This window comes from Dunckerocampus dactyliophorus, chromosome 11, assembly GCF_027744805.1.
Source record: "Dunckerocampus dactyliophorus isolate RoL2022-P2 chromosome 11, RoL_Ddac_1.1, whole genome shotgun sequence".
NCBI lineage: Eukaryota > Metazoa > Chordata > Actinopteri > Syngnathiformes > Syngnathidae > Dunckerocampus > Dunckerocampus dactyliophorus.
Genome location: NC_072829.1, coordinates 29740902 through 29768698, shown reverse-complemented (window position 1 = coordinate 29768698; position 27797 = coordinate 29740902). Strand labels below are relative to the sequence as shown.

The 27797-nt window shown below is 41.5% G+C and overlaps 1 protein-coding gene across 4 annotated transcripts; it reads right to left on the bottom strand.

The window, feature by feature from the left end:
• Positions 1-666: 666 nt before the first annotated feature.
• On the bottom strand, positions 667-26250 carry f8 (coagulation factor VIII, procoagulant component). 4 transcript variants are annotated; one of them, XR_008572879.1, is made up of 29 exons: positions 26123-26227; positions 23273-23469; positions 23080-23180; positions 21881-22003; positions 20549-20761; positions 19479-19637; positions 19287-19390; positions 17975-18095; positions 17660-17909; positions 17417-17582; positions 17229-17316; positions 15176-15387; positions 14975-15116; positions 14690-14899; positions 11660-12339; positions 11428-11570; positions 10597-10762; positions 10274-10513; positions 8295-8517; positions 8035-8217; positions 7145-7261; positions 6121-6192; positions 5945-6030; positions 5701-5856; positions 3735-3879; positions 3517-3659; positions 3238-3420; positions 1187-3149; positions 938-1078 (listed from the first exon to the last, which is right to left on the bottom strand). XR_008572879.1 is itself a non-coding variant. In XM_054791899.1 (28 exons), exons 2-28 carry the CDS (start codon positions 23419-23421, stop codon positions 923-925), a joined length of 4731 nt encoding a protein of 1576 aa, XP_054647874.1. In that variant the 5' UTR covers positions 23422-23464; positions 26123-26250; the 3' UTR covers positions 667-922. The 4 variants fall into 4 exon arrangements, 2 of the variants coding, with proteins under 2 accessions (XP_054647874.1, XP_054647873.1); XM_054791899.1 differs by lacking the exon at positions 1187-3149 and having other exon boundaries at positions 667-1078; positions 23273-23464; positions 26123-26250; XM_054791898.1 differs by lacking the exon at positions 1187-3149 and having other exon boundaries at positions 667-1078.
• Between the last annotated feature and the right edge of the window lie 1547 nt (positions 26251-27797).

Here is a 27797-nt window from a genome sequence, read left to right as displayed (position 1 = left end):
AAAACCGTGGGATTTCTAACTGTACTGTAGATAAAAAATTGTCTCCCAAAAATGATAAGCTTTTACGTAAAATTTGATGTACTTATTGACAAATTAGTTGTTTTTTTAAGCGTACTTTTTTTTTCAATCATTATGTCTGAAAGTTTAAAGCACACAGGTCCAACAGGTGAAGCCTCGGCAAGGAGGAATGACCTCTGCATACTCCCATCAATGCAGCTGAGAGGACACTCTGCTATTGTTTTGCAAGTCCTATCGGCCAAACATGATGTCCCTGTGCTAACGTCCTGTCCGCTGTTGCTCTTCCCTCCCACGGCTGGAAACTTCTCAGCCGATAATGAGGCGATAACGTCAATTTGGACCAACAAACACGTTGATGGTGTTTTCGCACAGCCTTGACAACACACGCTGCCGTGTGAGACACAAACCTGCACCCTGCTTCTTGTATGAGAACAATGTGCGAGGTGGATAAGCCGAAATAACACTTTAGGAACACTGGGAAGAAAGAGCGAAGATAAAGGGCGCTTCCATTTCCCATGACAAGAACATGTTGAACAGGACGGGAAAGCACCAGATTTGAAGAGCACGTACGGCTGCATTTGGAAGGTTTTGAAGTTCCACCTCGTGATACTGCAGAACACACCAGCGCCACTCCTCAGGATTCATTATTATTTATCAGAAGCAGAAACATCCATGAGTACAAGCCATATCATGAGCATTCAAACTGTGTACATCCATCTGTGTGGGAACTATTTATACACGCTTACAGTCTGCAGGTGTCGGCATGTCCATGAAAAGGTCCAATCTGTTACACTTGACTTAACCGCAGTAAAATGATCCAATATCACACTGTATAGAGTTTAGCGCAGAATTATGGTGCAGTTTGAACAGGAAATGCCGTGTGCAAGTGCAGGAAGTGCTTTTTTTAGGGGACCTTCTCCATGTCGCAGCCCAGCACCTCCAAACGCAGAGCGATGTCGTTGACCCAACCACGGGGGTAGATCCGCAGGTAGCGGCCGAACACAGCCGGTTCAAAAACAGTGAGTGCCTCCTCGTCCGGTTCACTGTTTCCTGTGAAGATCTGGAGAGGAGTGAAGTGTAAGAAGAAAGCTCTATCACCGTGGTTCTCAGCTGGTTTGGCTGCGTGGCGACCCACCATCACCAACCCAAACTGAGGAATTCTTTTCACCTAAACGTCTGTTATACTGAAAGGGACCGTTTGCGTGCTCTTCTCCAGCAGATATCTGCAGCTGTGTGTTGGCCGGATGGCATGTTAAGACCCCGCTCCATGTCCTTCCCCTCCCACTCAAGCTTGACAGAGTCGCCCATAATCGTGGCACACACCCCGTGGCGGCGTGGCAAGAAGAGCAAAGACAAGAAATCGAGATGCATTCACAGACAGAATCCCTGCTCTATTACACAGGTGTCAAACTCCAGAATAAATGTTATTATTATTCGTTTCATTTTTTGTGTATCATAAAATAATATACGTACATAATAAATATCGTTAGAATGATTATCTTATGTGTTATTTGTAATATTACTGTGAAAAATAATTTTTATATATGAACTTATTTAAGTATATTTGTATTATATTAAGTACAAAATAATACAAAAATAAAATATCCAAAAGACATTTAATATTTCTTGCTAAATGTATTTGGGTTTTTTTGTTGTCAAATACAATTTAGAAGTATTTTATTTATGAATGAATATAATAAGTATTATTTGTTATTAATAAAATTAGTATTATTAGAATTATACAATAGTTGCACACTCAAATGTGCACCTTGACGTCTTTCAAAGTAAGTTTATTGGTCAAACAATACAAAGTGAAAATGATAATCATCAAATGTGTCATAATATCATGAGGCGATTACGTGAGTCTGGTTTGACATTTCTAGGCGGCCCTCTGAGGGTAACCATAAACGTGATGGGGCCCACCGTGAAAACGAGTTTGACACCCCTGCTCTGGTACACCTACAGTATTCTAAAAATATAATTTAACAAGAAAACTTAAAAAAACCCAGCAAAACTAAAAAATCAGCAGTAATTTCACAAGAACAAAGTCAAAATATTCAGAGAAAAAAGTTGTAATCTCATGAGAAGTCGTTTTTTTATGCGAATAACGTTGTGCTGTTATGAGGGAAAAAATAACATGATTGTAGTAGGACAAAGTTGAAATATTAAACAAAAAAGACATCGTAATAAATAAAGACGTCATTATATTATGAGAAGCAAACAAAACAACAAATAAAGTTATCATTTTTGGAAAATTAGGTTACAGAAAGAGTTATATTCATTTATCCATTTAATAAAGTGAAAATATTATGGGATTAAAGTCATAATTACAAGAAAAACATTTACAAGAAGTTGAAATATAATTAAAAAAAAAAAGACCAACAGCAGAAGCACTAGAAAAAGCAGCGGTAGTTTTACAAGAATAAAGTCAAAATATTCAGAGAAAAAAAGTTGTATTCTAATGAGAAAAAAGTTGCAATTTTACAAGAATAAACTCATAATATTATGAGGAAAAATCATGTCATTTGCGCTGAAATACTAAAGAAAAAAAATGTTTTTAATAGTCATTATGTTATGAGGAAAAAACAAAACAAAATTAAGTGTCATTTTTGAAAAATTAGGTTGGGGAAAAGTTATAGTATGATGAGAATGAAGTCAAAATATTACAAAATAAAAACGTAGATTAATTAAGAAAATAATAATAAAAAAAGGCTTTTTTACCTCTCACAAAGCTGAGATGCATTTTTTTTGTGAACTCCATATAACTTCTTGGCGTATCTTTACAAAATATCAAAGTGGCAAAGTTGCATCCTTTCATTTTTCACTATGTGGCCCTCGCTGGAAAAAGTTTGGACACCCCTGCCCTAGCATAAATATGGACACATGCAACACTGGAGAGAGCACACATGCATCCATCCATCCATCCATCCATCCATCCATCCATCCATCCATCCATCCATCCATCTATAGTTCAATTAGTGGAAAAGATGGTTTCTCCACATGAGGTACAACTGGGTAGAGAAAATGCCGTAATACTCCCAAGTTTTCGTTCATCAGCTGTTGCCTCAGTAGGTGCTGCTGTTTTGATTAGCAAGAGTTCAAATGGGCTCAGAAGCTCAGAACACAAGCATCTATGAAGTGAGATATTTATTATTGTTGCGGTGTATTTTAATATCAGAGAGTCAGTACCTGTTGCTAGCGAGAGTCGTTTGGTTTTACCTTTTCACTTTGCGAGTCCTCCTCCAACACGCTGCGCCACAATGTTTCATTATCGCTGACGCTCACCGCAAACTCCGTCACCATCATCTCTGTGAACAGAGACGTCGCCCCCTGGGTCACCACGCCTGTGATGCGCTTGACGGTGCCCAGGTCCACCTGGAGCCACTCCTGAGGGCTGTTGCTCTGGGGAATGGTGTCAGATGAGGGGAATGAGGATCATGTGCAATGGTTCCCTCAGCAAGAGAGATTGTGGTAGAACTAATTGTGTGGGTTATTCACCTTGGGCCTCCAGGCGTTGACGCTGCCCTGCTGATGGAGGCGGGCCAGAGTGGGTTTCCAGCTACGAAGCAGAGAGGAGCGATACGAGGAGGCGGTGATGGTGGTGATCTGCCCTGACCTCAGGCCAAGAGGGTGTGAGCAACCTGCACACAGACACATGCCTCAGCCCTTTCCCCAATATCACAAAGGAACAGTGCGCAAAATAGCCTCAAGCTGACTGTTGACATCGCAGCCCAGCAATTCCAGGCGCAGTGCAGGCTTGGGCTCAGAGTTTTCGGGATGAATCCTGATGTAGCGAGCCATCAGTGGTGGACGGAATTGGTTGCGTTTCACGTTGGAGCTGTGCATGTTGCCATGAAACTTCTACAAGACAAAACAATGGTTAGGTTCCTTCATAGAGGAAGCTGATCTCATCAGACCAAACAAAGAGGCACATCTACAGTAAAGGCCCCATAGTGTACTATTTTTCAACAATTTGAAATCTCCAACAGTGTATCTGAAGTGTGCCCAAAATCTAACCTTGATGCTGGAATTTAAAAGCTTAAAAGTGATTTCAGGAAGCCCGACTGGGAATTCGCTATTTTGAGTGTCTGTCGCTTTAATGCTAATGAGCTGTGTTTGTCCCGACAGTGTGTGTCTTCAAGAAGCACTTCATCCACTTTTTCATACACACTCCCGATCAAACATTGCAAGGATGTACATTTTGCACTGTTGGATCTTAAGGAGGTTCTAAGTAGAGCTCCAAAATGTAAAAGAGGAGGTGGGAGTGAGATAATAAATGTTTTGGGTCAACAATTTATTGCAAACAAGCATTAAAGTTGTTCTTTTTGCATTTTGAAGGTCTACGTAGAACAGGGGTGTCCAAACTTTTTCCAGCGAGGGCCACATAGTGAAACAACTTTGCCACTTTGATATTTAGTAAACCAACACGAGACGTGCTCAGAAGCTATAGTATATGTAGCTCAAGAAAAAACTGCATTTCACTGTAGTGATCTGGGTGAAATGCTACTAAAAATGACATGTTTTCCATAGTTTAGTCTTGTACAATCGCGACTTTTGTTCTTCATTCGATTGACTTTTTTCTTAATATTCTGACTTTGTCATAAAATTATAGCTGTTTTTTCCCATTTCTGCTGTTTTTAAAATTCTCTATTTCATTTCAGCTTTCCTCTTGTAAATGTTCTTCTCGTATTTATAACTTTATATCGTTTAAAACAATAATGTATTTTTTCTTTATTTCAACATTGTTACCAAAATTATATTTTTCCTCATTTTAGAAGTTTCTTCTCATAAAATTGCAGATTTTTTCCTCATTAGAAATGTTTGACTTTACTCTGGTCACATTTCTGCTGTTGATTTTTCTGTTGTAATTTTCCAGTATTTCAACTTTCTTTCTAATATTTTGACTTTATTCCCATGTTATAAATTTCCCCCCAACTTAAGTTTCCGAAAATTGCAACTATAGTCATTGTTTTTGGCTTAAAAAAAAAATCTAACTTTCTTTAATATTTCAACGTCATGCTACTAAAATGACATTTTTCCTCATACTATTGCTTTATTCTTGTGAAATTATGGCGTTTTTTCCTTGCTAGATTACAACTCTTCTCTTAACATTTTGACTTTTGATTGTTTTTGCAATTTTTGCTGCTGCTGTTTTTGTTTTTTAGTTTCCTTGTTAAATTACATTTTTAGACTGTGCTGCGGTCCAATAAAATCACAGCCGCGGGCCGCAAATGGCCCCCGGGCCGCACTGTGGACACCCCTGACTTAGAACAGTGCAAAATCTACATTCTTGCCATTTTTCGGCTGTTGTTAAAGTGTTCATGTATAACTGCACTAGGTGCCATATATCACATAAAACAACTTCTGTTTTTGTTGTTGTTTTTTCCTGTCCTCTGTGAAATGGTAAGTCACAGAGTTTTTCCTTTGTGATGTCATGAAAGCGACAAAATTCATCTTCACCATTTGAGAGGCTCTTCTTTAAAAACTGGAGCAAATGTGAGGGAGATGATAAGATTTTCCTCATGCTCTGTGCTCATAAACAGGCTCTCAGGACACATGTTCTTTTGATAACATCATTAAACATCATTAAAAGGGGACCTTTAACTATTAGTGACAGCTTGGAGTGCTTGAATAGGTGGAAATGGTGGCAGAGAATGCATGGGCGGGGATTTACAGGCATACATGGGGCTGATTTGTGAGGTTTCCTTGGTAGGTGGTCCACTTCTCCTGGTCTAGGCTGTAGGAGACAGTGAAGAGTGAGATGTAGTGGTTCCTCAGGTTTGAACTCACTCCCTGCGTCTCAATACCATGCAGCAAGGTTGGCTTCAGCAGGTCCACCTAATGAGACATATACTTTATATCTTGCAAATCCAGCGGACGTGTTGCATCATGCACAAGACACATGGAAGAGTGGAATTGGTTCAACCTGCAGCCAGGAGGAGTTGCTTGAGCCCATCCAAGCATTGATATAACCAGACTGATGCAGCCTCGCCAGCTGGGGCTTCCAGCTACCTGGACACACAGTCACCATACAAGAGAAGGAAAATGACACAAACAATATCGGAAAAAATTAAGACTTTTCCAAGACAGCAAATAAAATACCTATGTGATCTGAAGCGGTGATCTGGGAATCCTTGATTCTTTGTGATTGCATTCCCAGAGGTAAGGCACATTCTGCATAAAAACATGTCATTTAACACGTGTGTGCACTCATCATTGGTGCACTTCATTTAACTGCATGCCTTGCAAAAGCTGTAACAAAAATGTTGCCTTTAAAAATATAAAAATGCCTTGTTTTGATTGGCAGTTAGAAAAAGTTGTATATTATTACACATTGGGGTTTGCCTGAGGCCTGCATCATCCTGAGAGTCTCATGTCATTTTTTGACCTTGATATTTATCTATACCAGGACACCAAAATATTAGAATCACTAATTGTGAGTGCAGTATGTCATTATTTCATTAATGTGTGGGCGTGGTTTATTTACTCATAGAACGCACACACAGCCATGATCAACTTGTACCGGTCTCCTTTCTTTCTCTCTTCATAATCACAGTGTGCCACTGGTGAGGCGTTCAAGGGCACTGTGTATTTCTGAGTGTTAGGTAAATAAGTGCTTTTTAAAATAAATGTTTATTAAATACAGCTACAAAAAAATTGCAGGGGACAGAACTTTGACAAAGTAGGTGACAAACACCACTGATTTCAAGAAAGAATTCATAGCAAAGTACAAAGATAGCGTCTGTTGCAATAGGTTTGTTCGCATTGCCAGCAGTAAGTCGAGCCTGTTCCTGGTGAACGTTGGCCTCCGCCAAGGCAGACCGAGGACACACTGCAGGGATTATGTCTCACATCTGCCCTGGGAACGCCTCTGTGTCCGCCCGGTGCAACTGGAAGAGGTGGCTGGGGACTAGGAAGTCTGAACTCTCCCACTGAGACTGCTGCCCCAGCGACGCGGACCCGTAAAAGCGGAAGAAAATGGATGTGTGAATGGATGATTTATTACCAGAAAAAATTATTCAATTTTCGTGTGACCTTTTGGAACGCATTAATGACAAAAACCGCAGGCATTCTTAAGTCACCAGCTGTCCACCTTCAGGGCAAAGTGACACGTGAACGCACGCACCTGGATCATACACCAGCAGTTTAGCTCTCATTCCAGCCAGTTGGTAGTCCCCTATGGTGCACTCCACCAGCCACGTGCCAATTGTAGAGGGGATCATCTCCACAGTGCCGAACACACCTGCACGGTTAAAGTGACTTTTTAAGGAGTATGGAGCCCATGACACAAATAACAAGTACGTGGTTCATACAGTACAGTACATACTGACCAAACACCTCCAAGATCCAATACAAGATCTGAATGTAATAATCTGCCTTAACAATCGTCATTACTGAGCATTATTCTTAAAGAAGAACGACCTGGACCAGAAGCTGCTGTTGGCCTTCTACCGATCGTCGGTAGAGAGTGTAATAACATACTGCCTGAGCGTGTGGTATGCAGGCTCCACAGCGGAAGGCAAGAACGCGGTGCACAGGGTTATAAAATCTGCCCAGAAGATTATTGGCTGCCCTCTGCCCACCCTGGAACACCTGGCCACATCCTGTTGCTTCAAGAGGTTAAAGGCTACCACTGGTGACCCCTCTCACCCTACACAGTCACCGCTCAAACTGTTGCCCTCCGGGAGACGCTTCAGTTCCATTAAATCCCGCACCAGCAGGCTGACAAACAGCTGCTTTCCTTGGATTATCCATACTGCCAACTTCTCTGATTGTTTCTTCAATCGTCGTTTTTTATAAATCTTTTACTGTTATTCATTGCTATTTAACTTATTGTGTGGTGCAGAGTGCCCCCCCTCCGTCAATTTCGTTGTATTCTTGTGCATCGACAATAAAAGGCTATTCTATTCTATTATTGGTACAGCTCGAGTATTGGATCTCACCGGACTGTGCAGGTGCACTTAATATTTTGTTATACTGCATGCGGCACCTGTTCGTCTGCCTGTGCGTATTTACCAGGGAAGAGGTTGTAGACGCCCATGCGGTGGTTCTGCTCGATGTGTACCGTGAAAGGCAAACCGTGGAAGTGCACAGCATGGTACTCTCCATCACCTCCCACATTGAGTAGGTACCACCTGACTGTCTGGTTATGGGGAACCAACAGACCAGGAAGTGTTTCTGCCACATAGCCATTTATTGCTAGAGATACAAAAACACAGACGCTGTTAATGTGACGTGACAGTTCATCAAACAAAAACACCAACAACTATCTCCACCTGAAAACTTGTTGCTGATGTGGTACCAGGGGTCCTCAGGGTTGACCTGACAAGGAGGGGCACAGTGCCTCCGAAGGTTCTCCTCCAGATACCAGCTTTTGGTCTCATCAAAGGTGTGGAAGAGAAGGGAGAAATCCTGGATCTTTGGTTGATCATCTACCTGCAGAGTCCCTCTCTTACACACAACCAGCGGTCCAATCAGACCTGAGTGAAGGTCTTTCTCCTGGCATACAAACACTCACCAGTTAACTCAATCCAGTGGAACCGGCTACAACATTGTCAGTCTATAAAGTCAAGGTACATTCTCTTGAATAGCTTGCAGGGGCTAATTCTACTAGTTTGTACAAAAGACAGCCCCTTATTTTCGCCTTCCTTCATGGATATTGAAATAAATTAGCGCCTTTCCTGAAATATATGCCTTTACCCACTGAAAAAGTGACTGTAATTATCTGCCTCTGACCACACTGTCTAGGTTACTGCTGTGAAAAGATCTATATCAGGGGTGTCCAAAGTGCTGTCCAGGGGCCATTTGTGGCCCACCGCTCTTTTTTCAACGGCCCTCAGGACAAAAATAACAGAATTTTTGTACAATAAAGTTGAAGTATTAAAGGTATTTTTTAAAAAAGTCATAATATTATGAGAGTGGCTGTACTCTCCCTTGGAGATAAGGTGAGAAGCACTTTCATCGCAGTAGAACCGCTACTCCTCCACATTGAGAGGAGCCAGATAAGGTGGCTCGAGCATCTGGTCAGGATGCCTCCCGGACCTCTCCCTGGGGAGGTGTTCAGGGCACGTCCGACCAGTAGAATGCCTCAAGGAAGACCCAGGACATGTTGGAGAGACTATTATGTCTCCCAACTGGCCGGGGACCGCCTCGGGATCCGCCGGGAGGAGCTGGATGAAGTGGCCGGGGAGAGGGAAGTCTGGGCCTCCCTGCTTGGGCTGCTGCCCCCACGATCCAATCTCAGATGTGGGTGGGTGGATGGGTGGGTGGATGGATGGATGGATGGATGGTTGGATGGGTGGGTGGGTGGGTGGGTGGATGGATGGATGGATGGATGGATGGATGGTAATATTATGAGACAAACATAACAACAAAGTTTTGGAAAATTAGGTTGCAGAAAAAGGTTATTGTGTGATGAGAATAAAGCCAATACATATTGGGAATAAAGTCATAATTAAGTCAAGAAAACTTACAAGAAGAAAGTTGAAATCGTTGGAAAAAAAAAACTTGTAGTATTATGAGGAAGAATATTCCTTTTAGTAGCATAGAGCGGTCGGGTTTTTTTAAGTCGTATTATGAGAAACAAACAAAATAATGTTGCGATTTTTGGGAAATTAGGTTGGGAAAAAGTTGTAATATTATGGGAATAAATCCCAAACATTATGTGAATAAAGTCATAATATGACAAAAAAGACAATTATTTAAGTTGGAATATTAGAATTGTTTTTTGTTTTTTTTACAAAAAAGCAAAGAGGCAAGTTGATACTGACAATACACTTTTTCACCTTTAGGACAAAGCTGAGATGAAATATACCGGTATACAACTTCTTAGCATATCTACATGTGTTGCTTTACTAAATATCACAGTGGCAAAGTTGCATCCTTTCATTTTTCACGATATGGCCCACACTGTAAGACTTTTGGACACCCCAGGGCTATGGCGTTATATAACGAACACTGCTCTAAATGCCACTACTAGAGTTGCCTTGCCATATGTTGTAAATATATACAGTACAACCACAGTATTGGTTTCATCATTTTGATCATTTTCTTGTGTGCTGCTGCAAAAACTCAAATCGCCCTATTAGGGGAAAAATAAGGGCTGATTCTGTTTTATTGTATGTATTGTAAAAATCAAGGCCTCCCCCTGAATAAACGCCTTACTTCTACTTTTGTCTGATCCTCTCTGCAGTTGCATGAATACATGAGCTCAGGCGCTACATGAGGAAACACAGTAATACCCAACAATGCAGACCTTGTTGATGGTGGAGTAGTATGCTCCGGCCTTGCAGTCAAATTCTGCTTTGGTGGGACCGTGTTGCCTTGCTATTTTCCAGTTATATAGGCGAGCCTCCCCAGGCTGGACAGGCTCTCCTGGGACCCCAAATGGCAGTGAAGTGCTATGACTTGGTACCAAGCCTCCCCCCTGAGTCCGATCATAAACTCCCTGAAGGTGAAATGAGTATGGTCTGGACGCCTTGTTCTTGAATATGACCTTGAAGAAGACAGTTAAAAAACAAATAAACAAAACAGGTCGCCAAATAATTCTTTGGTTTGTTCTTTCACTGCTTCACTTACGGTGAGGACGTCATTCACTTCCACTTTGATGACAGGTCCCATGAGTCCTAGGTGTTGATGAAGCTCTCCTCTCTTTGCAGGATGCAGGAAGTCTCGGTTGCTGTAGGCCTTAAACACCACCTTCTTGTATTCTGGCAGGAACTTTCTCATTCCACGTTGCATCTCTCTAAAAGAAAGGAATTGCTGTATATTAATTAGCCTGGCAGTGTTGTCCAATGACAATCATTAGTCTATTATGTCTACTATATTGGGTAATAGGAGTGTCAAGGCGACTATGAGGTGTTAGTTCATGTCTAGAGGGCTCTAATAATGTTAAAAAAAACATATTTAGAAGGTCATAAACAGGTTTTCTATGCTCTAACTGCAAAAATATTCCATTTACAAAGAAGGAATTCTACTTTGTGAAAATTCACTTAACACGGTCAGGTCTGGAACCAATTAAAGATAAACAAGGGATTACTGTACTATCATAAAAAGGGGTGTATGCACGTTTGTCAAATACTGTAAACCCTTAAGGCGGTTCAGTAGTAGTAACACTGCTGTGTTGTTTTAGACCTGGGGTTTTTCCAAAGTTTTGCAGAAAAAAACCCACATTACATATTTGGAACATTGTCATATCTGCATATGCTGTAACATAAACTAATGACAGACAAAGACACAACAAACAGGAATTCCCCAAGAAAGGTGCTCCTGTTTAAGGAACCTTACTGGAAGGAAGGAAGTAAGTGCAATCGTCTATCATTACCTAACACCATGTTTAACCGCAAAGTTAAAAGAGTTGAGTTGAGAGTTTTTGGGGGAGAATCATTGGCCATACAGTCTCAATCCTACCTGGGTTTTATCAGGTGACGGGGTTTCTTGATGCCATAGTCCCAGCTGATCTCCTCTGCAGCGATGTAGTAGTAGCGGTGTATTGTTTTTCCGGAGCGCATGTCCAGTTTGTCTGAGGCGATCCCAGCAGACATGCTCTTCTCCTGTTAAAAAAAAAAAAGAAAACGGAGGATTTGGAGCATTTTGTGTGGAATGAAATAGTTTGGTTTGTAATGAGAAGAAGTAAGAATACCTCTTGGTTGTAGTCATCATAATCTACAGAGAGACTGATTCCTGTGTTCTTAATGGCAGTGTAATTATAATCCATCAGCAGATTCACTCCCTGCTGCCCAGAACCAGACTCACTCTCTTGATCCATCTCTAGTGAATTACTTGAGATGTTCTCTGGGAATCCTGGGTTTCTCTGCAATAAGATCTCATTGCTCTCTTCCATTGTCACATTCATTTCAAGTGGGCTCTCGTTCCTTGGCTCAACAGTGGCATCCGTTCCATTTTCCACAGACTCCCCTCCTAACTCCTCTTTGGATTCTCCATCTTCTGCCTCTCTAGAACTTGTCCAGTTGCCCTCTGCTTGTCTTCTCCGCCTGCCACTTCTTTCAAGTTCAGTGTCTTTCACAGCCACAATCCAATCCCCATTTCTTTCCAATTCCTCCAAGATATCCAGCGGGATTCCTTCTTCCTCCTTTTTGGCAGGGGCTTCATTTCGTCCCTCTGAAGACACTTTGGTCACATTTATCATCTGCTGTGGGTCGCTTTGAAGTTTCTTTCCCTTCGGTATGAGATAAGTTTGATCCCCACAGTCAGCGATATCATCTGGGTTCAGGAAGTCTCCATCGCAGGGACAAACGCTGTAACGAAAGCTCATCCCCCGTTTCTTGAGGCTGCTGTCAAAGGCGCTGATATCCCACTCACCTAAGAGAAGAGACAGAAAATCACACACTGGTATTGTTTTCTCTATGTACATAAAACCTCTAACCTCAGTGGCGATGGCAACCACACACGCCATTAATGAAGACCCCATCCAGCAAGTGGAGGGAGACTGTACTGAACAGCCTATAGCCGCTGCATGGGGGACTGTTTCATGTGTAGTAATACATGTTCTTCTAGGTACTACTACGGATGGATACGTGTCTATGTATGTTACAAGCAAGAGACCAGTAAACAACACAGACATTTTGGTCAATGGCCACATAATTGGTCACCAAACCTTGTGTCACAACAGGGACATTACACAATATTGGCAAAAGTATTCACTCATCCATCCAAATAGTTGAATTCAGGTATTCCAGTCACTTCCATGACCACATGTGTGCAAAACCAAGCACATAAGCATGCAGAATACTTTTACAAACATTTGTGAAAGAAAGGGCCAGAGGTCAGTGAATTCCAGGATGCCACCTCTGCAACAAGAAATTTCCTCACTACGAAATATTCCATGGTCTACTGTCGTGGTATTTGAATAAAATGGACGCATTGGCAAGGATAGTCAGTTCGCCACAGAGCGACGGTCAACGGATGCTGAGGCGCATAGTGTGAAGATGTCGGCAACTTCCTGCAAAGTCAACTGCGACACACCTCCAATCTTTATGTGGCCATCAGATTAGCTCCATGGGATGGTTTTCTATGGCCGAGCAACTGCACCCATAAAGACTTGGATGAGCAAGTTTGGTGTAGGTGTGAAAGAACTTGACTGGCCTGTACAGCTACAGTCCTGACCTCCACTCATTTGGGATGAATTATGAGCGGAGACTTGAAGCCAGGCCTTCTTGTCCAACATCAGTGTCTGACCTCACAAATGCGCTTCTGGAAGGATGGCCAAAACTCCCATAAACACACTCCTAAACACTGAAGAAAGCCTTCACAGAACAGTTGAAGCCGTTCTAGCTGGGAGACCAGATTTCCTTCGCCCCGGCTACTTTGTCCAGCTTCCCCGGGCCAATCCCGAGGCGTTCCCAGGTCAGGTCAGAGACATAGTCTCTCCAACGTGTCTTGGGTCTTCCCCGAGGCCTCCTACCGGTAGGATATGCCCCGAATACTTCCCCGGAGAGTCGTCCGGGAGGCATCCTGACCAAATGCCCAAGCCACCTCATCCAAGTCCTGTCAATATGGAGGAGCAGCAGTTCTGCCCCGAGTTCCTCCTGGATGACAGTGCTTCTGTGCCTGTATTTTTATTTTATTTTATTGTTTAAGTTGTTTTTTGTCTATCTTATTCGATCTTACCCTGTTCTCATTTGCTATTGCGTGTTTTTACTCTTGTGAAGCACCTTGGGCACCATTGGGATGTTCTAAGGGGCTATACAAATAAACTTTGATTTGATTTGTGTTTGGTCCATATTGATTTGTGCCGTCCGGCGCCTAACCAATTACTCAATCAATCAAATCAAGAAGGTTCAGATTGATCGACTAAGAAAATAATTGTGAGTTGCAGCGGTAGTGCTATGTCCATGAGGACGGAGGTTTTTCCTTCATGATGTCATATCATGATCCCCCCCCCCAAAAGCTGAAGAAGATCAAGGCCCCGGGACCGGATGGCATCAGCCCTAGAATCCTCAAAGAATTGTGCTGACCAGCTCTGTGGAGTTCTCAGGCACTTGTTCAATCTCAGCCTGAGCCTGGAGAAAGTCCCGGCCCTGTGGAAGACCTCCTGTGTGGTCCTGATACCAAAGACACCGCATCCCAAGGAGCCTAACCACTTCAGGCCTGTTGCCTTGACCTCTCACCTGATGAAGACCACGGAGAGGATTATCCTGCAGCACCTGCGACCCCTGGTGGGCACTCAGCTGGACCCCCTGCAGTTTGCTGTGGGCTGCTGGAGAGGGGGCAGCACGGACAGGGACAGGAGCAGGATCAATAGACTGATCAGGAGAGCGAGCTCTGTCCTGGACGGTCCTCTGGACTCCGTCAAGGAAGTGGGGGAGAGAAGGATGTTGGCTAAGCTGACATCCATCATGGACAACACCTCTCACCAGCTACATGACACTTTGGGTTCCCTTAGCAGCTCCTTCAGCAGCAGATTGTTACACCCACGGTGTAAGAAGGAGAGGTTCCGCAGGTCCTTCATACCGACCGCTGTCAGGCTCTACAACACCTGCACCACCTGAACCATGTTGTAGTCACTATGTATTCTTTACACTGTATTCTTTACTTGCGTATCTTGCTTGCTGCTGTAACAAGTGAATTTCCCCGCTGTGGGATAAATAAAGTACAAATACAAATACGAAAACTTGGAACTTCATAGTGTGGTAAACTGTGATTGGCCTACCTGGCAGGTCCATTTCCATGCTAATGGTAATGGCAGTCATGGGAAAGAGGGTGAGGACGGCCTGATGAAGACCATGATACTGAAAGAGGTTTCCGGTGAAGTAAACCGACAGGAAGTCGTTCTGGATGCCCACGCTTGCCATGTGCCAGAAGGTGATATCAGTCTGACACACCACTAACTGGTGCCCGCTGAACATGAGGCCATTAATGCCTGGAGGATGAAGATGAAATACATGAATTTGTTTGGTTTGCTGTCGAGGTGAAACGGACAAGAGAGTAGACTCACTGTAAATGACGTTGGAGTCGTAGAACTCAGGGTCTGTGCTCTTGGATGAATTTTGGTCTTTGTAAAGGTTCTCATCCACGTACCAACTTTTGTTCTCATCAAAGACAGCGAACATCAGACTCCACTCCTTATCGGCGCGCACCTGCAAGGGATGATGTGTCAGATATGACGCGTATGTCGTATATGTCAAGATCCTCTCACCAGGCGTTTTAGTTTGTCCATGGAATCAAACTTGCAGATGAGCAAGATGCCCACCAGCCCTGAGGCCAGATCTCTTTCTGGGGACACGGTGCTCTGATACAGCTGGGCCAGACACTGGGGGTCCTCCTCCAAGGGTGCATCATTGGTGGTTAGCTCCCAGACGTAGACAAAGGTCCCGTTTGGAGGCACCTCCATCGAGCGCAAGTCCTTTTCTGTGGAGAATAGATTTATGATTGAGACCAGTGGAGAGCAGTACAAGCAACTGAGATTTAACATGAAACACACACCATGGTCTATTATCTGTATCTGACATGGGTATGGGCATGGGTCCAGTTAAAGCGATAGCATGTATATTTACACTTAATGATAGTTTCAAAATGTACGTGCTGGCACTGGGTCACAAACACTCCTGATCAAAATGTTAAGACCAGCTGAAAAATTGCAAGAATTTACATTTTGCACTGTTGGATCTTCTAAGTAGAGCTTCAAAATGCCAAAAAAAAAAAGGAATGGAAGTGAGACAAATATTTTTTTAGGGTAAGCAATGTATTTCAAACAAGCATTGAAGTGAAATAGGCTGATCAAAATTTTAAGACCATAGCTCAGAAAAAAACCCAAACTCTCCCTAAAATACAAATAAAATGTAAAAAAAATGACTCATTAATGAGGAGATGCGCCATTTCCCAAAAATGGGTTTGTTCATGCTTGATGCCAGTGTTTCCAGGAGGCTAGTGGGAATGTTGCTCCAGGTGGTGAAGATGGCTTCACGGAGGGCATCCACTATCTGGAACTGATGTCCATTTTTGTCAAACTTCCCTTGCCATCCATCCCCAAATGTTCTCCACTGGATGTAGATGAGGGGAACACACAGGATGGTACAAAAGAGTGAGCTTATTCCTCAGGAAGAAGTTCTTTATCAGGCGGGCATTGTGAAGTGCAGCGTTGTCCTGTTGAAAAAGCCAGTCATTATCACACAGACGAGGGCCTTCAGTCATGAGGGATGCCCCTTGCAACATCTCCACGTAGCCAGCTGCCGTTTGACACCCCTGCACAACCTAAAGCTCCATTGTTCCATTAAAGGACCATGATGGCGCCCCCTCCACTGTGCCGTGTGAACGTTGGAAGTCATCAGGACCTTCCACCTTTCAATGTCCCATGTTTGGTGCTCTCGTGCAAATTCCAAACCGCCAAATTTGTGGTGTTGAAGAAGACGCGGCCTTTGAAGATGTTTTTTCTTCTTCAAACCCTTCTCTCTCAAATGGCGTCTGATGGTTATTGGACTGTGCTCGGCACCAGTAACAACCTTCATTTGGGCCGAGGATGGTCCTTGTCTTGACGGACAGCCAACGGGATCTTCCGACTGAGGGCCTGTGACATTTCTTTGGGTCTACCACTTGGCTTTTTTGTTCCATAACCCTCAGCATCTTTGATTTTTTTCCAAATGACTGTCTTACTGCATCCAACCTCAGCAGCAATGGCACACTGTGAGAGGCCTCGCTTATGCAGCTCAACAATCCCACCGCATTCAAAGAGAGAAAGCTTTTTTGCCTTTGCCATCAAGAGATCATGACGACACTAAATCACATTCAATCCACATTTTTGCCAACATTTTGCCTTTTAAAGGCTGTGTTTCTAAACTTTTGATTAGCTGACGAATAGCCTATTTCACGTCAATGCTTGTTTGCAATAAATTGCTTACTCTCACTCCCATTTCTTCATTTTGCATTTTGCTACTTAGAACCTCCTTAAGATCCGACAGTGCAAAATGTACATTCTTGCCATTTTTCAACTGGTCTTAACATTTTGAACAGGAGTGTATTATGACTAAAAAAATGCCTTATTTCTTGAATATGACGTTATTTTTCCTCATAATACGGTGACTTTATTCTTGTAAAATTATGATTTTTTCCATGTTAGATTACAACTTTTTTCTGTTGATATTTTGACTTTAGTCTTGGAAAATTACAACTGATATTTTTTATTTTCGCTGTTTTTTGTTTTTTTTTTTTAGTTTCTAGAATGTGCTGCAAAAATAGGCTATTGGATGACTCACCTTCTGTGGATGTCAGCAGTGGATATATTTTGGTGAGGCCGTTAGGGTAGATATTAAACGGGTGACTGGCCAGGTTTTTGAAGGTGATCTGGAGGTAAAACTGAAGATGACTTTACGAGCACATGCAAACACATTATGGATGTTTGCCCAAGTATTTTGTGGTCCTTTCTGATGCTTGACTGACTTACATGGAGGTGATCCTTGACTTTTCCTTTCAGTAATGGACCCATCAGTGTCCTGCTGGTCTTCTTCCTCTTGGTGAACGATGCGTCCGTGTATTCCACGTAGGCCACCTTTTTGTACTTGTAGTCGAGATGATGCGGACCCGTGGGCGTGTCCCCGTACTGCAACTCACTTTTTGACAGAGGAATGTTTCAATTGGCTTGACTTCCCTGTTACTGTCGACGAGCGTCCCTCCCGTTGTGTGCTACCTGTCCGTGGCCTCGAGATGAGGAGCGTAGTCCCACATGACCTCCTCGGCTGCGATGTAATGCTGCTTGGTTAAAAATGGCTTCCCGCTGCTGGATCTCACTTGCGGCGTCTTGGGAGGGATGAGGATGGGTTCGAACACATAGTCGCTGCTATCAAAATCCTCGTCGTATTTGGCTCGGCGAAGATCGGGCCCCGGCGGGCGGGTGGGCTCAGGGCACTTGTCCACCGTGAACATGGCTTTCATGCCATCTTGACGGGACATGAGTGGGAATCATTTCCAATTCACATGAAGGATGTAAATGGGCCTTTCTTACCCAGGCGGTGTGAATGTATCAGACAGCTGATCAGGAAGCGCCCCACAGAGGTGGGCTTCATCTGTGCTGTGACAAAAGTCATAGGGGTCACCTCCAAAGTCACTTTCCGATGGTTCATCACCTGAGGGACAGAGCGAGCCTTTATTTGTCCCACAGTGGAATTACAAAAGTTCTAAACAATTTTCATCAAATAAATATATTTTATTTTTGTTATAACATTTTGTGAACATAAATGAATCTTTTTACGGGAACAATAAATTCATGTGAAATCAAATACATTTTGGCAACTGTTTGTTGACCATATTTGTAGAGTTTTATGGCGACAAAGTGAAATTAAGATGAACTGATGCTAAAGTTGCATGAAGCAAACAAAGGAAAAAGGAAACACAAAAGATAGTTTGATTAACTTAATAAGGATCTGATGCAAAAACATTAAACGAAAATATTTATCTGAAATGTTTATTTTTAGTTCAAATGTAATAAATAAATGCATACAAAATTAAAAACAAGCTTACTGAATGAAATAATTTAACGTATTTAGCTGATACATTTATTTATGTTTTTAGTTCAAAATAAATACATCATTATTTCATAAACAACAAATGTAATTAAAATCCAATCAGCAAATTACATTAAATATTAAATATTTTTTGTTACAATAAATAAATGATAAATAATAAAAATATATATTTTAAATAAATTGAATTAAGGTAAAATCAATACATTTAGCACATTTATCAATAACCTGGCTGATAATTCAAGAAAATGATACTTCTGCAATCGTACTGCAACATGTAGGTCGGGGTGTCCTAAAGTGCTGCCTTGTTTAAATCAAATTAAACAAGAAAAACGCACAAATGAGACAAATCAAGCAAAAAGGCACAATTTAAAGAGAAACGGCCGAAATGTTGATACTAATAACTAATACAGCAATAACACAAAGCTTTCACTTTAAATACATTTTTTGCCTTTTTACAAAAAACAATATCAAAGTGGCCCCCAGTAAATATGTGGCCCTCAATAGAAAAAGTTTGGGCACCCCATATGAAGGTGAAAGATACCACATGACACATCTCTTCAACATTCTTGCCTTCAGACAATAATACAGTAAGCTTTAACAGTGACCCATGACACGTAACACAATACACTTGCATGTCTCTGCAAACTACAACCATGACTGAACACCTTCCTGACATTATCAGTCAAACCTGACAATGATTATCTCTGCAAGAGCACAACCTGAAGCTTTCAAAATATGCAAAAGTGTTCCTATTATTGTGGCTCGTTTGGCCTAAGTCTCCGTGTGTGTTACCTTCAGTGTGTGATGCTGGAACTGAATGGAGTGTATCTCTGGGGCAGTGCCGATGCCAATCAGATGCCAAAACACATTTAAGTTGCTTTGGCACATTGTCAAACCTGCATGAACACAAACACGCACGCACGCACACACAAAATGAGGCGTCTCAGAATATCAGCCAACAACCACATCGTGCGCGCCCTCTACCAGGTAAAGTGGCGTTGATGTATCCGTTGACGGTGTGGTATTCTTTTCTGCTGCCCCTCCTCTCCCCCACGTCCCCATACCAGCTCTTCTTCTCGTCAAACACTGCAAAGAGCAGGATGAACGCAGTGTTTTTCCTCTTCTGTCCGTCGCGCAAAGCCGCTGGAGGAACATGCACAGAGAGAGAGAGAGATTATACACATAGCATTTCACTGGTAACCCTGAAGAGGTCCTTGAAATATCACTTTTGCTTCCACAAAAAAGCTGTAAAATGTATTTCCTTGAAATACATTTTTCATTTCATATTTTTATTTCTATTTTTATATTTATTATTAAATAAACACATCATATATTAATTATATTTTGGGGATTTTACCCCTTTAATAAGCCAATATGTACATAACTCAAAAAAGCTTTTTTTTTTTTTTTTTTTTTTTTGGTAACATACAGTATACAGTCGTCCCTCACCACTTCACGGTTAATTAATAGATAATATATATGTATGTCTAATATTGTATGTCTTATTTTCTGTTATTATGTCTACTATAATGGGTAATAGGAGTGTAAAGTTGATTATAGGGGTGTTATTTCATGTCTAGAGGGCTCTAATAATGTTGAAAAGCATATTTAGAAGATCGTAAACATGTTTTCTATGCTCTAACTACAGAAAACATTCTTTTCATAAATAAGGAATCCTACTTGGCAGAAATTCTGGAACCAATTAAGTGCAATCAACAAGGGATTTAAAACTTTGCTGCAATGCTTTGAATGGGAAAAAGGCAGAATCATCTGGTGGACGGATATTAAAAAACAGAAAGCTGGGAGTATAAACTGAAATCTTAATGTAAAGAATTGCATGAGCTTGTTAAGATCATTATGGGATTAAAAATGACATTTTTAATAGGATATTTTTATTTTAATAGGATATTTTTCTGCCACCAGGAACAAATGTGACGGTTTTTGTGTAGTTTTGTCGTTTTAAGTTAATTTAATAAACAGAGGTGACAACGCTAAAACAAACAAACAAACAAAAAGTATAATTTGGCAAATTTCACCAATGCTCATTCACTGACATGACTTGCAGATGAGCAGGACACCGATAAGTCCGGAGTTGAGGTCTCGGACCGGGTCCACCTGAGACGAGTAGGAGTACGTGAGACACTCTGGGTCGTCGTCCGTGGGGCCGTCATTCGCGTTGATGTCCCACACGTACTTGTGGTATCTTCCAGGAGAGACGGCATCGTCCTCCTTCTCTTGACCTCCTGTGGAGTCCTCATAGCCGGCCCCTGCAAAGGAGATAATAATTAAAAAATATAGTACATATCATCCAAACATTAGCAATAAAAACACTGCAGAGAACAGATTCCTGTTGGGTGATTTACAGAGCTTTTCAGATGATGATAAAGTCCGTTGTGAGAAGTCATCCTGTGGCAGGAAGACAACAGGAAATGATACATGCCACTGTGCTCAGAGGGGGCCATGGAGGATCACGCTTTAACTCACGCCGGGATGTCAAACATGACATCTTTTGTCTCTCACACTGAGCTCAGAGTCTGCACACACAAGATAATGACCACCGTTGCTCATTTCTGAGGAACGAGGTGACCACATTTAGGGTGTCTTATTACCACTAAGTCAAAGTTTGTCTGTCTTGAATGATTGCTTGTCTGCAATACTTGCAATTTTTATCTGACAAGTTTCCAAAGTGGTGGCAATTCTTATAATATCCGTTAAGGCAGGGGTCTCATGCGGGCCTGCCAGGTCCCGCAACTGGACATGGAAGAATAGTGTACCTTACATTAGAGACACAGCATATCTTTTTTCCCCAGATACCAATGAACTTTCTGCTTCTCAAGATCGATATGGAACTGATAACCCACAACTTTTTTATATCTACTTTTTACATTTAGATTTAAGTGTGGTTTGTGCACACCTGGAGATAAGAAGGACTGGAACAAATTAGGATTTGACCAACTGTACCTGTTGATTTGTCTGAATCAAATACATGACATTACTAGCACATCACTACGACCAGGAGAACCAGAGTATAGAGCGGAGTAGGGATGTAACAATCACAGTGTCCCCTCATTTATCGCGGGGGATAGGTCGCCGCAATAAGTGAAATCCGCGAAGTAGCCAACTTCAGCTGTAAAACCCCCCAGCATGCACTTCATACGCTTTTCTCAGACAGGCATTAACGTTTTCACACAGTGATCCGGATCTGCAATAAAAGCAATAAAAAGCATTGCTGCAATGTGAGGAGTGAGCTCACTCTCGTCAGACACCGTATGTGACAGAGAAGCTGAGTCAATGTTCTGAAAGGACAGAACATGTTTAAGCAAGGCATGAGCCCTCTAGATTAGTTCTTATTCAAAAGGATGTCCAGCCCACTTTAGTTCTAGTACCTTCAGACTGCTTCCCGTACGTGATCCCCACAGGGCTGATACTGTAAGGCCGAGACGCCAGGTTTCTGAAGTGCACAACCACCCGTCCTGAGGGCTCGGTCACGATCAGCGGACCTTGAATACCTGCAAGCCACAGAACACATCATGAACACTCAGCGAGGCAGATTTCCTTATAATACAAATAATACAAATACAATATAAGCCATTAAAGGAAAACTGCACTTAAAAAAAAACATTTTTGTCCATCATCCAGAATGGGAGACATGAACACGCGTGTCTTTCTCTTTTCCGTGCGTTCTAAATGGAGAGAAACTGCTAGCACGAGGCAGCTAACAATGCATGTAATGGGATTCACCTATTCCGACTATCAAGTCCTCTATTAAAACACCTCCAAAAACCTCCACACATTTGATATCCATTCTGTGGTGATGTAGGAGTAGGTACATTCATGATAACCTGTGATACTTGTAGTATTTTGGTCATTTTAAGAATGCAGAGCTTCCTTCCCGGGCACATTGATTTCACAGGGACCATAGCAACCAACGCTACATCCGTCAACAGCGGCAAAACAGAGAGAGCGTCTGCTACCACTAATCATCGCAGACTTTGTGAGAGCCGCCACCGACTGCTACTTTTTACTTTTACCCCCTCAGGCAGACAATAACATGGCTCGCCAGATCCAGCTGTAGTAAAACACTAAGAGCCATTCCATAGCGTTAGCATGCTATGCTAGCGCATTGCGCTAGTGCTGAAGGTTTCATTGCCAAACAAAACAAGCATGAAAGTAGTCACTTGCAATGTCTGCTCTCACTGGGAATGCCGACCGATGGGATGGCTGTATCTTTCAGCACAAGACCCCCAGACATCATGACATCAAACTCCATAAAACAGAAATGTAAAAGAATGTTCTAAAGTGAATTCACCAAGCGTTGGATTGTTCTCCTGTTAATAAAGAACGTAGGACCAGCCAGACCAACAGATTGAACAACAGGGGTCCCAGGATTGACCCCAAGGGAACCCCACAAGTCATAGCCATTTGGTCTGAGACTTTGTCCTAATTATTTGACATGGTTGTACGCTGCCACCACCACCAAGTGCCAGTTTCACTCTGCACACCTTCCTGTCAGGTGCAGTGAAGGTGGTAGCTGCAATGCGCAGCGGTTAACTTGCGTGCCAACAGATACTCTGCAGTTACCAACCTGCCTGTGGTGATCTTGGCGTGGGGACAGTGTATGTGGCATCCGTGTACTCCCTGTAAATGGCTTTTTTGTATTTCTGTGGCGCATCTTTGGACGGCCACCTAGCAGCAAAGAAACACGCACATTCAACAAGTTATTCAAGAGGAGCAGACGACCACAACAAAAACACATAAAACAAACACTCAAGTCTCACCTTTGGTCAGGCGTTGCACCACCACCACCAACATGGACATAGTCCCAGCCAATTTCCACAGCAGCAATGTAGTGTTCCTTCACCGTTTTTGGATGCACCTCCACCACGGCGCACAGCAGCAGCAAAGGCGTCAAAAGTGACGTAGCCATCGCGATGTGCACACGTGTGTGCACGCCTGTCTAATATGAGAGACTGTGCTGGAATTAAACGTGTGCAAATATTTAAGTCAGTGTGGGTGGGGGGAAGGCTGGATGGTGTGTGTGTGTGTGGGGGGGGGGGGGGGGGGGAGTGACACAAAGACTGCAGTGGTTTGACCCAAGTGTGCTGTCAAGTTCAAGGTGACCCCGTGCATATGATAGGTGAGAAATATTAGCATGATTCCACATATCAGCTCCTCACCTTGAAAAACGTCCAGCATGTGCTTTACTCATTTCAAATATATTGTGGCAGAACATCCCAACACGTGAAAAAGAAACATTTCAACTAGAAACAGTAATATTTCATTGAATCAACAAAAAATATGTAGTTTGCGATGGTGTTGTAGTAGTAGTAGTACTTTGTAGTAGTAGTTCACTTCTATATCAACATTTGTCAAGTTAAAAAATGCCTTTAAAATTATGCATAATTAAACATAAGCCTAAACAGAAACTAAAAACACTACGTGTACAATAAACGCCACCCTAAACGGTACATAGAAACCAGAATAGATGTTATTAACACTGCTACAAATGCTACTACTAAGGAAATATCACAGCTATTTCTAATGCACGTAATTGTAGTTTAGCAGCGTAGCAGCATTGCAAACGTACTTTGTCACACTAAGTAGGATGTAGTGCATTATATTGATATTAGTCTGTGCACGAGTACCTTATAAAATCACCTAAGTATTTACATAAGTGGCCATGTTACTGTTTATTATATGTATTTTTTTTTATTTCACGTTCACTACTAAGCACCACGAAAGGTCTTTTCGAAGATGCCCCTTTAGTGCCCCCTTGTGGTATCACGGAGAAACTGCATTGTTCTTCACTGCGCGAGGGGATCATGAAAATGTGAGGCCAGTATGACCTCCAAATGCTTAAAAATACTACTGACAACGGACGCATGGTGACAAAGAAGGGTTTATTGCACTGTGGGGCTCGTTTAGCGGCGTTTCGACGGTGAGCCGTATCGTACATAAAATACTGCATATGCAACAAAAGGCTATTGCAGCGCTCGCCCTCCATGGATCAACCAGTCATAGTTTTAAAGAGTTGATCTCAATGATCTGCTGCAGGATGTTGTCTACATCGGGGTTCTCCAGACTGATGCCGCTCAGGTCCAGCTGGGGCAGGAGCGCCGTGAGGAGGACAACCACGTTGCTGCGGATGGAACGCAACGCCGTCTGTGCCGCCCTGGGGGGCGGGGGGGGATAAGAATATAGAGATGCTAAATGTACTCTACCAATGTAAGACTCAAGATCCATTACTGTATGGAAGCCTGCTTTCACCGCTGAAAGAAAACAAAATCCCAACGATAAATTGAAATTATGGGATAAAAAGGCTTAATTATGAGACAGGAATGTCGTAATTATGAGAGAAAAAGCCATAATTATAATAAATAAAAATTATGAAATAAATCCAAATTATGAGATAAGGTTGTAATAAAAAGTCATAATTAACCAAGACAAAAAGTTGATGTCGTAATTATGAGATAAAATGTTCAAAATTATGATACAATTTTGAAACGTCATGAGATAAAAAGTCATAATTATGACAGACAAGTCATTGTGCTGTAAGTATTACGAGATAAAATGTTGAAATAAAAAGGTGAGAATTAACACAATTATGAGATAAATTGCTGAAAAGCCATAATGAGATGAAACGTTTTCATTATGAGATAAAAGTGGAATTGATAAGACACATAAGAGATAAAAAGTCAATTATGAGAAAAAAGTCCTAATTAACTATGAGATGAGTTGACGTCAATTATGAGAGAAAAAGTTGAAAAGTCACAAGATAAAAAGTCATAATTATGGGATAAAAATAATCAGATAACAATTATAAGATTGGAATGTCAGCATTATGAGATCAAAAGTAATTATGAGAAAATGTCATGAAATACAAAGTCACAATTATGAGGTACGTCGTAATTATGAGAGAAAATGTCATAATTTTGAAATAAAAAGGTCATAGTTGACAAAATGTTGAAAATGATTAGATAAAATGTTGAAAAGTCCTAATGAGATAAGAAGTCATAATTATGGGGGGAAAAGCCCCCTTCATGAAATAAAAACCTTAAAGTCGGAGTTATGAGTTAAAAGTCAAATATGACGAGATGCAAACTGTCATGTGCCACGTGTCATGTGACAAAGACTCCAGTGAAGAAGGCGGCACATGCAGTTTGTATCTCAAATTGGGCTTTTTTAAATTTCATACTTTTTCTCTCCTAAGTAGGACTTTGTCACAAATTTTAGACTCTGACTTCCTGGCTCATAATTCTTACTTTTTATGTCCTAATTCTGACTTTCCATTTGGATATTTGTTTCTGTCAGTGGTGGAAACGGGCTTTCACGTTTTAGGAAAATATCAAATTGAAAAATGAATCTTCTTTGAAATCATATTCACCGCAAAACCCATTTCTAAGTTGCTCGTGTCTTAAAATCGGCAGCATAACTTCTGTTGTTTGTTAACTTGCCAACAGCCTGAGACACTGTTTTGGGGAGAAGTGGCCTGGTTTGCATGAACGGTACAACTCTCCTAACTGCAAATGTACGACCAGCTGTCAAAAATAGCGCCTTATATTTGTGTCAGTACCAGATCCAGTACATAGAAGGGCCGCTTTATTGTGTTGTTTATTCTTATTACACACCTCAGGCCCTCGGACCCGCGCGTCTCGCTCCCTCGTACACAGCCCCGAGGCTCAATCTGCTCCTTCCTGGATTTGTTGGGGTCCATCTCCTGCTTCAGCTCGCCTACCCTGTTTGGACCGTGGAGGAGCACCCCCGCGGGGTTGCCGGGCAACGTGGGGCACTGATGGGAGAGCAGAGAACATGGAAGATTGACAACGGACCGTGCAATGATATCAATCTAGGACATTATGAGAGTATAAAAAGGACCACACAGAGGTGGCATTTCCGTACTTGAGTGGATTTGGTACTTTTACTTTCACTCTTGTGTGTTCGCTTTTGGCGACATTTTCATTTGAATTCAGTTACTTATTTTTCATTCGGTATACCTGCGCTATCTTTTATTAGCCCTCTTAAACAAGAACATTTTAAAAATAACAGAAAAAGTCGAAAAAAGTGCATAAAGTTGAAATATTCAAGGGAAAAAAAAGTGACAGCATTTTTTTGGAAAACAAGGTTGGGAAAAAAGTTGGAATATTCCGATAATAAAATCAAAAACAGAATAAAGTCATATTACAAGAAACGCACAAGGAGACACATTTGTAAACAACAAAAAAACAGCAAAAAAGTGTAATGTAAGGAGAAAATGTCATATTAATGTCATAATATGAGAAAAACATAAAAAGGAGAAAGTTGAAATAGTTGAAAAAAAGGAGGAAAAAATGCCACATTTATTGTACGCTTTGCCACCGATAACGCAAAGCTGGGTTTTTTCATTAAATACAAAAAAACACCTTTGCATGTCTACACAAACAGTGGTGTCTAAAGTGCGGCCTGGGGGCCGTTTGCAGCCCACAGCTTTTGTTTAGTGGCCCTCATAAGCAAGCAAAAAAAAACCCCAAAAAACAAAACAGAAAAAATGGAAAAAAGTGCAGTAATTTTACAAGAATAAACACAAAATATTTAAGAGAGTAGTACTGAGAAAAAAATTGCATAAAGTTGAAATATTAAAGGGCAAAAAGGCATAATGTGAGAAACAAAACAAAGAATGCGGTTTTAATTTTTGGACAATAAGCTTGTGGAAAAAAGTTGGACTATTATGATAATGAAGTCCAAATATTATGAGAATGAAGTCACATCACATGGAATGTACAGGGATAAATATTTGTAAAAAAAACAGCAAAAAAGCGTAACGTAAGGCAGTAAATTCCATATTAATATCATAATATCAGAAAAACAGGGGAAAGTTGAAATATTTCTACAAACTGATTAACAAAAATTGCCATTTGCCACCGATAATGCAAAGCTGAGATGCAGGCTGTTTTTGTTAAAAATAAAGAATGCCTTTGCATGTCCGCATGGATTGGTTTAAAACAGTGGTGTTCACATGCGGCCTGGGGGCCATTTGTGGCCCGCGCTGCTTTTTTTTAGTAGCGCTCTTAAACAAGCAATAAAAAAATGTTTTAAAAAGCCCAGTAACACAAATTATTAAAGGGAGTAGAGTCATTGCATAACGTTGAAATATTAAAGGAAAAAAAGCCATAATATGAGAAACAAAACAAACAATAAGGTTGGGAAAAAAATTGAATATTACAATAATAAAGTCAAAATATTATGAGAATAAAGTCATATGACAAAAAACCGCTTCATATTAATATCATAAAATTATGAGAAAAAGGTACACAGAGAAAGTTGAAA